At 49.9% G+C, this 10,160-nt stretch overlaps 1 protein-coding gene across 2 annotated transcripts in view; it reads left to right on the forward strand.

Moving 5' to 3' along the window:
* The window catches only part of P3H2 (prolyl 3-hydroxylase 2), a 114,359-nt gene extending 111,301 nt beyond the window's left edge, over positions 1–3,058 (forward strand). For both annotated transcript variants that reach the window (XM_082224143.1, XM_082224144.1), the window contains exon 15: positions 3–3,058. In XM_082224143.1, coding sequence (XP_082080269.1) covers positions 3–95 — 93 coding nt within the window. In that variant the 3' untranslated portion in view covers positions 96–3,058. The remainder of the gene's footprint in view (positions 1–2) is intronic.
* Positions 3,059–10,160: the final 7,102 nt, after the last annotated feature.

Genomic DNA, 10,160 nt, shown 5'->3' on the forward strand with positions numbered 1-10,160 from the left:
AGGAGCGGATCAAAGCCGACGAAGTCATTGCGGCCTTGAACCAGGAGCGCCTCGGACCCAGTGAATCCGGCATCAACCCCAGAGACGAGCTATGAACTAGGCCACGGACACGCCATTAAAAAAGAGAGAATATTTATTTAATATTTGTTCTAAATCTTATCAGCAGAACCCTTTATTTTTGTACAAATCCTCGGTATAAATTAACGGACAGGTTTCACAAGAGATGTTGGAGGGGTTCCCAGGCTCTCTCCCCCTCCGCCTCCTCCGGCGCTGGGCTCAGCCCTCAGCTCCCGGAGACACGCTTCTCCTGGCGATCCCCGGAAGTCTCTGCTCGGGACCCCCTGTACTTTTCGGCACCCCACCATCTTAGCCGTGGACCACCTTCAGCGCCCCAGACCAGAACCGGCTCCCGCCTTTGAGTGGCATCAGGAAGAAAGAGTCTCTAGACCTCCAAGTTGCCTCCTTTCTCTTGGGCGCTTTCCTCCTAATCCCAGATTTCGGCAGGGCTCGGTTATGAGTGTCTTCACTTGCAAGGAACGGCTCCTTTCCCAAAAGCCCAAATGCAGTCTCTGCTTTGGCCCACTGGATGTCCCATGAAGATGGAGCTTGGGAGATTCAGGCCAGAAAGGACTACTTCACACAGCGCAGAGTTAAACCAGGAGGCAGAGATGGCCACCAGCCCATGTGGCTATACGAGAGCAGTCATGTCCAACAGGTCAATTGCGATCTACCGGTCAATCGCAGGGTGTCCATGGTTGATCCTGGTCGATTGCATGATCCAGATCGATTGACCCAAAAGAAAAAGGGAAAGAAGTTCAACAGCTGTGGTCAACCCTCCCCTAAAGAAAACTCAAGAGCTTTGGTGAAGGCTCTCCAAAAAAAGCTCAAGAACTTTGGTCAATCCAATAGGTAGATCACTGCCAATTTTTTTAATAGTGTGAGTAGATTGCAGTCTATTGGAAGTTGGACGTGCCTATACTAGAGGATTGGACAAATTCATGGAGGAAGAGAGGGCTTGCCAAGGGCTGTTAGCTGCAGGGACAATGCATTGAGGTATCTGGTTGGCCGCTGTGAGAACAGGATGCTGGACTAGATGAGACAGTGATCGGATCCAGCAGGCTTTCCTTAAGTCCTCATGGGACCAGCTGGCACTTTGAAGGTGGCCTCAATAGTCTGACTTGGTTTAAGGCAACTGCCAATGAATTTAGAGAGAATCTTCCCTTTTGTTTTTGTTCTTCCAATTCTGGCACTTTGACAGACTGCCTCTTTGTACACAGTCATGTACTGTGAGATCTACAGAGCCCGTGGAATCATCTGATCCTTTGGTAAACCCCATGGCATCCTGAAGCAGTGAGTTCCATACGTTAACCGTGAGCTGAATAACGACTCTCCCTCTTGCGTTTCTTCTGATCGTTATGCCAGAATCTCATAGGATGGATAACCTGTAAATTAATATGAACTCTCTCCAGTTTGTAAAAGGGAAGAGTTTGAGGCGGGGACCACCTCTGTCTTACCTCTCTTAGTGGATGAGGAATTAATCCCAACCAACAGTTCAGGAGCATCAGATGCTGTCACATAGCTGAAGCTTTTCCTTACGCAGGTGGGAGGAAACATAACACTGGAATCCTTACGTAAAATGCACTGAGCCTGTGAAGGAAAGCCATTAGATGGCATTGCTATTCACAAGACTTTTCAAAGTGAAACCTCCTACCTGTGGATATGTGTTAGCACACACACGGTCCTTCGATCTGGTGTCACAAACACACCCAAATTCTTTTGCATAAGCTCCACTTCTGTACAAGCGCCACTGAACATAATAGAGAAGTAGAGAAACTTTTCTTAATCCACTTTCTCCATAATTTCATAAACCTCTATCATTTCACCCCTTACTCACCTTTTCTCTAAACGAATTAGTCCCAAATGAATTAGTCACTCCGCTCCCTTGATCGTTTCGCTGGCCCTTTCCTGACTGAAGGTATTTCAGCTCCAACAATTTCCTTTTTAAGGTGAGCTGAATGAAATGAACGAGAGCTCTTACACACCCCATGAAGCTGAACCTTCGGAAGATTCGGGGCAGACAGAAGAAAGCGCTTCTCCCTGCAGCCCGGAGTTAAACTATGGAACTCACAAAGAACATAAGAACTGCCTGCCACTGGCCCTTCTAGTCCAGCTTCTTGTTCTCACTGCGGCCGACCAGAAATCTGCAAACAGGACCCGATCACTAGAGCAGCCCTCCTGTGGTTTCCTGCAATTCAGAAGTTAGTAGCTACTGATGGCCCTCACCTCCATGAAGAGGCAGAGATGGCCATCAACGTGGATGGCTTTAGAAGAGGATTGGACAAATTCAGGGAGGATGTGGCTGAGTCCTGTTTTAAGGTTTCCCATTGGGCATCTGGTCTGCCACTTTGAGAACAGGTTCCAGAGTAGGTGGGCCATGGGCCTGATCCAGCAGGTTGCTTCTACTGTTCTCCAGAAAGCCCACAGTTCAGTGGTGAGAGCCTCTGCCTTGCATTGCAGAAGGTCCATTCCTGGTGATGTCCAGGAAGGGCTGGGAACGAGTCCTTCCTGAAACACGGAAGAGTCTTTCCCAGTCAGGGTATCCAGTACTGAGCTAGCTGGATGAACGACCTGACTCAGTAGAAGGCAGCTTTCGATGGGAAGCCTCTACAAGAGGGCAGGATGGAGTAGAATTGTTCTTCTCAAGCTGTCTCTTTGTGTCCCCCTCTGCTGGCCATATTTGCATCCCTGCATCCAACAGCTCAGGTAGCTTCCTCATCATGTGGCTGCGGTCGTCTTTCCAACCTTCAGTTCCTTGTCATTTTCTCGGCTGGAGGGTCTTGGCATCGCTGGTATAAACAGCCCGCAGGTCCTCTTTCCTCATTCCCCTTGCCTTAAAACATGCATACAACCTGGCACCCCATTTGCACCCACCTAGCCCTCTGGCTGGTCCATGCCGCAGAGGTAGCCAGAGTCCTGCAGAGATGCTGAGGAGCGTTTGATGTCCATCTCCAGAGCTGTGTCTAAGCCCGGGAGGAATAAACAAAATTCAGAAAACAGACCTACGTGTCCCCTCTGTTTTTATTGTCTCTTCTTAGTTCTTGGCAGACAGAGAGGCAGGTGAGCCTGTCGTGGGGGCACGACCACCTTTCCTAGCTTTGAGTGAAGTGAGCAACGGTGAACTGTATTGAAGGGCGTTGTGTCGCTATTCCGTCAGCAGTCAGCAGGTGGCGCTATTGCTGCACACAGTGCACCTGTAAAGAATACTGCAGATAGAAGGAATGTGTTGTGGCGGCGGGTGTGTGTGTGTGTGTGTGTGTGTGTGCGCGCCTCGGAGGACCGTGAGCAGTTGTGCAGGTACGCACTCTGCTTAATCGAGCCCGAAGGATGGAAAACGCCCTCCCGGCCCACAGAGCTCCGGGGTGAGGAAAGGAGCCTTCGCTGTGAGGTTGGGAACTCTGCCGAACCGTCTGCCACACCTCGAGAGGATGAAAGATTTATTTACAACACAGCGCATTGAGTCTGAAGTCAACGGATTATTAAATCTGTCCCTGGGAGGTAAGCCACGGAGCGCTGCAGGAATCTAGCTGATCCCAAATGCAACTCCACCCTGGGCTGAGCGGGGCAGGGCGGGACCCAGACTGGTTTGGTAACTTCGTTGCACAGCTACTGTGTGGATGATGAGGGGGGGGGGAGACACCACAATGTTTTGGGGAGTTTGGGAACAAAATGGCTGAGTTTACAGGTGAGAGGGCAACCTGTTGCCGCTTGACTATTGAATTCGGATCTGGGGAAATCACTGATGCAACTACATGGGCCATGGGCCTGATCCAGCAGGGCTTGTCTAATGCTTTTTCAAGATCTTTGTCCTCGCTCCTGCTTTGCCAACTTATCTCCTGGTTTTCCTTCAGCTGCCCCTTCAAAAACCTACATTAGCAAAATAACGATCATAATAATTTTCTTATGGCCAGTGAAACGTTTTGCAAGATAGCTTTGGTCTTCCACCAGCTAATTAAGCTAAATCCGGCAGAACCCGAGAACACAAAGCCGTAGCTTTGCTCAAAATCACGATTGGCTTTGCCAAACCTGAGCTACCAAACGGCTCACATCTTGGCCTTGCAACCAGCTGCAACTTTACGCAGCCTGTTGCAGCTTCACATCTCAAAGGCCACGTTCTGGGCTCTTCGAAAAAAATGTTAGCAGACCTAGACCTTTGCTTGGAAATTCATGATGTCTTGCTTAACCCAAACAGAAGCTGTTTCTGTGGTGGGACCATGAATGATGAGGTGACCCCGTATATATATGGAGGTGGGAGAAGATGAGCAGCAGACACAGCCAAGGGAAACGGGTTTGCTCACTTCCTCAAGAGATGAGCATCTGCCTGCTTGTCTTTTCAGCCTGACCAGGAACTATTTCTCCTGTGAAATCTCCCTCCACCATCTCCAGATTTCTCCCCCCCCCCCCGAAGCCTCAAGAGGGGGGCCAAATCCTCACGCAATGTGAAAAGCCAGAACCATCAATCTATTCCAAAGCTCACATCTGGCTGCTCCTCGGCCTCTCCTGTCCAATCCCTTGGGTGGGAAATGGAGCCCCCTCGGTGGTGGCCCCAGGCTGGATTCCACCGGTCCTGCCATCTTGAAGTGCAGAGCGATCCATTGCTCCTCTGCCCTGCCCCAAGGGATTCTGTGGCTGGGTGACATGGGGGTAAACAAGGGGGTATCTCAGTCTTAAGGACTCGGGACAATTGAAGAATCACAGAATAATAGACTTTTAGAATGGGGAGGGACCATACCAGCTGCACTGGCTCCCGGTGGAGTACAGGATCAGGTTTAAGGTGCTGGTTTTAACCTTTAAAGCCCTATAGGGCCTAGGACCCTTGTACCTACGGGACTGCCTCTCCTGGTATGTCCCACGGAGGACCTTACGGTCCACAAATAAAAACATCTTGGCAATCCTGGGCCACAGGGAGGTTAGGCTGGCCTCAACCAGAGCCAGGGCTTTTTCAGCTGTGGCCCCGATCTGGTGGAGCACTCTGTCACAGAAGACTAGGGCCCTGCGGGACTTGACATCTTTCTGCAGGGCCTGCAAGACGGAGCTGTTTCGCCAAGGCACAGCCTGACCACCCCCACCCCCTTTGGCAATTCTTCACAGAACTCTAGCCCAATGATAAAATCTGATTTGAACTGATTTTATAATGAAATGATTATGAATGATATGATTTTAGAATGTTGTATCATTTTACTGTTATTAGCCGCTTGGAGCCCGGCTTCGGCTGGGGAGGGCGGGATATAAATTTATTATTATTATTATTACTATTACCCGAAGGAGTCTCAAAGCGGCTAACATTCTCCTTTCCCTTCCTCCCCCACAACAAACACTCTGTGAGGTGAGTGGGGCTGAGAGACTTCAGAGAAGTGTGACTGGCCCAAGGTCACCCAGCAGCTGCAGGTGGAGGAGCGGGGAATCAAACCCGGTTCACCAGATTACGAGACTACCACTCTTAACCACTACACCACACTGGCGGTGTGGTGCAGGCGGCCCACTGGCTGCTGTCTTCTTAGAGGCGGGGTGGCCAACCAGGAGATCCATGATGCGAGATCCTGTCGTGACCAAAGAGTTCTGCCTCGCTGGCATTTTTTATGTCCGCCCGTCTCTGCAGGCCCTCCGACATTCTGCAGTCCTGCGCTCCTGAGTAAAAGTGGAGGAAGGAACAGGGGAGGAGAGGGGGAAGCAAGAAGCCTTGGAAGCAGGGAGAGACCAGCTGAACACCTGACAACTCGGGACTTATGTGGTGCCAGCATCAAAGAGCTGAGAACCAGCAGCTGCCCTTAGATACATGACTAAGCAAAGCTTTCATGCTCCTGCCAGATAAAGGAGCTGGAAGAGATTCAGGGCGTAATCTGCTAAATCACGATGGAGCTTCAAAGTGTGTGATCTTAAGAATAGTCAAAATGGTGCATTATTGGGCTCCAACTCCCATCTATGCTGGATCAGTTTAGGTCAGTGGTTCCCAAATCGTTTTAGATCACCACCAGCCCTTGGTTCCATAAACTCATCTCCTGTTTGTTCCCCATGTCCTATAAAGAGTCAGAAGAGTGGTCTGCACGACCCACCAAGTGATAACGCAATAAACTTCAGATCAGTTAATCGCATGTTTATTCAAAAGCCAGTTAAAACTATTTAAGTCAAGAAATGTGATTAACTTGAACCAGCGATGCTAATTGCGTGGCGAGTTCCCGCCCTCCAGTGGAAATAATGACACATGAAACAATTATTAAGGTTAATGGGCTAAATAAGGCCACAACTTTATTGGTTACAGGTGATGAGCGGTATTGGCTTAGGCATTGGTCCTAACTGACTATATCCAACTTCAGTCCGTCCTCTTGAAGTCCGGGAAGGGTTAACCTCCAGTAGGGGGAGTCCGGCTGATGCACATCAACTAGGAACTCCTCCTGGGTCACCGTTAGGGGGCGTGCCTTAGGCCCTCACCTCCCTCGGCTTCAGACAGGGCCACACCCCCCGGAATCCTTTATTGGACTACCCTTCCATATGCGGGGCAGGTGATGGCGCTTCTTCCCCTCTTCCATCTACAGAGCAATACCAATGCCTAACTGCCAATACCCAGAAAGTTATTATGATTTGCTACAAGGTAGGCAAAAACCAAGTGGCTGGTGCCAATTTGCTAAGTGGAAAAATTCCGACCAAGCCCCTCAACGGCGACTAACCAAGGTCCATAGCAAGGTCAAGGAACGGAAACCTTATAGGTCGGGAGGGTGGCAAAACAGGAAAAGCTGGCAGGCGGCAAAGAGGGAGATCCCCGGCCACGTCCTGCTTTAAATAGGGCAGGCCACACCCCCAGAGCCAGCCGATTCGCTGGCCAGGGGATGACGCAGCCAGGAATCCCCCCAATCATGTGGGGGCTGGGTTCCAGCCGCCGCGCGTGTGGAGCCTGCAACTCCACCTCCTTCTTAGGGTGGAGGTGGCCATTTAAATGTTGGCATCCATCCATCTCAGGAGACAACGGAGCAGTGCACCTTTGGGGGTTAAGTCAAACCATTGGAGAAGTTACAATGCCTGCTCTGGCTGTAGAGATTGATACAGGAGAGACATGTTTTGTTGCAGCTGGGGCAGAGGCAGGTGTCTGGTTGGGCTGCTGCAGATGAACCATGCGTTTCTTCTCTCTGTGTTCCTCCCAGTGGTCATTCCTCCGCTGGTCACTGCCATGGATGCACAACCTGACTGGCACTGCAAGGGAATTCCCATGGATGTTGCTGGCATTCCCATGCCATCCAACTTTTTCAGATAGAAAACTGGGACATGCATCTTCTGGGATGTGCCCCTGGGTGAGTCATGTGACCTGTGCCATGATCTCACCCTGAAGGGGGGGAAATGCTTTTCGGGGGGGGACAAGAGCACAGTCCAAGAGATCGCGGCACCCTTTCTTCTGGGACAATTGGCAGGTATGCCTTCATGTCAGGTTTGCAGACATCTTTGTTACACAGATTTGGTCTGCCAACAGGCCTGGTGCCAGAAACCTGCTTCCCGTAAAACACTTCCTTGGGGATCCTGCCCTCTTCCATTCTGCGGACGTGACCAAACCAGTGTCGACATCGCTGAGACAGGAGTGGGAGAGCACAACCTCATTTGAGACTGCTCTGCCACGTGATGCCCCAAATCTTCCTGGTAGCCATTTACCCCTCCAGCATCTCTCTCCATCTCTCTGTCTCCTCTTACAACACCCACACTTAGCATAAAGATGTTCCGCTGCTTTGACAGCCGTGCTTTGACACGGCTACCTATCTACAACTGCTTTGACAGAGACTTACGATATCCCTGGAGGGTTTTGCCAAGAAGCAGAAGATTTGGTAACCTGGAAGGTCCCCAGGGGCAAAGCAGAGGAGCCTAACAATGGGTGACGCATTGCAGAAATCCCATCTTTTTCAGATTAGCACACCAGAGAAGGAACAGAGGGAAAAATCTGCTGATGAGATGGATGTGGGTGGTTGAGAAGCAGATTGCTCTCTCGCTCACTCACTTCATAGTTTAGGGGTGAGGAGCAGGGCAGGGAAAGAGGCAGATGGATCAATGCCTGAGGATTTACCTAAAGTGTCACATCAGAGGTGCTCTTGGCCATCTTATCAGCAACCAACCATCAGGATACAGCTTCCAAAATTGCCCACTCCAAGTCTGCTGAAGCCACTCACCCTCAGACTCTCACCTTCCTCTGCAAGGATGTGTGAGATTTTCTCCCACCCCACACATTCAGTTTCTCAGTGGACACCATTAATTTTTAGCCTGGGTCTCTCAAGCCATACCCGCTTCTCAGGAAGTGAGGAACATCTTGAGAACTTCGTGCATGGCCTGGAGAAAGCTGATAGAGAAAGCTTTCCCCCTTTCTCATAGCACTACAATTCGTGGGCTTCTTAAGAAGCTCAACACTGGAAGATTCAGGGCAGAAAAAAGAAAGTCCTTCATGCAACGCATAGTCTTTCTTTTTTATTTCTTTTTTGAGATTTTTCAAGTTAGCAAAAATTACCTAATAATGAACAAGACACATAAGACACAACACCATGAGCTTAACCCCAGTAAACAGTGTGATGCAGCAGCAACAACCAGTATTGCTGTTCTAGGCTGCATCAACAGAAGTCTAGTGTCCAGATCTAGGGAAGAAATAGTAGCATTCCATTCTGGCTTGGTCAGACCACACCTGAAGTGCTGGGTCCAATTCTGGGCACCACAATTTAAGGTAGTTCTTGGCACCATTTCTGGCCACCATTTTGACTTCTTTGCAGGCGTAGTTAGTAGTGTCAGGAACACAGAGTTTCTTCAGATGGTGGATAGAATAACCAGATGCACAGATATAGGATGAGAGACACCTGGCTTGACAGAAGTATGTGTTGAAAGAGGCCAAGGGTCTTGGTAGGACACAACCTGAGCATGAGCCAATAGTGTGATGCAGGAGATTCAGAGTCAAAGCAGCTGAATGGTGTGACACATCAGCAAAAACAAACAAACAAGCACGACAACTCATGGTCTTCTAGGCTGCATCAATAGAAGTCTAGCATCCCAATCAAGGGAAGTAACAGTCCCGCTCTATTCTGCCTTGGTCAGACCACACCTGAAGTCCAGTGTCCAGTTCTGGGTGCCCCATTTAAGAAGGATGTTGACAAACTGGAACTTGTGCAGAGGAGGGCAACCAAGATGATCAAGGGTCTGGAAACTAAGCCTTATAATGAATGGTTGAGAGAGTTAGGTATGTTTAGACTGGAAAAGAGGAGACTGAGAGCCATCTTCAAATATCTGAAGGGCTGTCCCATGGAAGATGGAGTAAGCTTGAGGACAAATGAGAGCAAGGGCAAAGAAGAAAAGGTGTGCGGCTGTTGTTGTTGTTCCCTGGTCCTACTTGTGGGCTCCTTATATACGGTAACAGGAATCCGATTGGCTGCTGCAAGAACAGGACAATGGTCCAGAAGAGCCCTTCTTTGGCCTTATCCAAAGGCTCTTCTTGCATGGTGAAAATGGGTGGAGGAATTGAGCAACTGAGAACTCAGCCCCAGGAACCAAAGGATGCCAAGAGGACTTTCACACTCTGCAAACAGGTTTAGTAAGTTTTCAGCAAGTTCTTTGGCTGTGCCAGAAAAATATGTGCTAATTTAGAGGCAAACAACTAAATTTATTTTCTAAGCACCTATCCCCTGGTGGTCCTTCTCACCTCCCACAGCTGATGGGAAACCTTCGCCTGTCTTTGAAGTGGTCTTTTTACCTCCTCAGAGGAGGAGATCAGCTGATGTTTAGGCCTGGCACAGCTGTGGGAAAGGTGGTGGCATTCCCGATGCGAGAGAGACGCGGAAGGATGCAGCTAACCGCCTGCTTACCCAAATCCTGTGTGTGTGCCTACCTAGGTGTGATGGAATAAGGCTGAGGGACTCACAGAATTGTAGAGTTTTTTTGGGGGGGATTCCAAAGAGACATCCAGTCAACCCCCCTGCAATGTGGGGGCACCTGCAGCTCTGCTTTTGCTCAGCAGTAGGTCACCTCCATTGGTGAGGCTGTGAAGGAGAGTTGTCAGGTCTCCAGGGCTGACCTGAAGGCTCCAGTTTTACCTGGAGGACTGCAGGCGGCAGGTGTGTGTGTGGGGAGGTTGAATCTCCAAATGGGCGAGA

Source organism: Podarcis vaucheri (assembly GCF_965113315.1).
Source record: "Podarcis vaucheri genome assembly, chromosome: 5".
Classification (NCBI taxonomy): Eukaryota; Metazoa; Chordata; class Lepidosauria; order Squamata; family Lacertidae; genus Podarcis; species Podarcis vaucheri.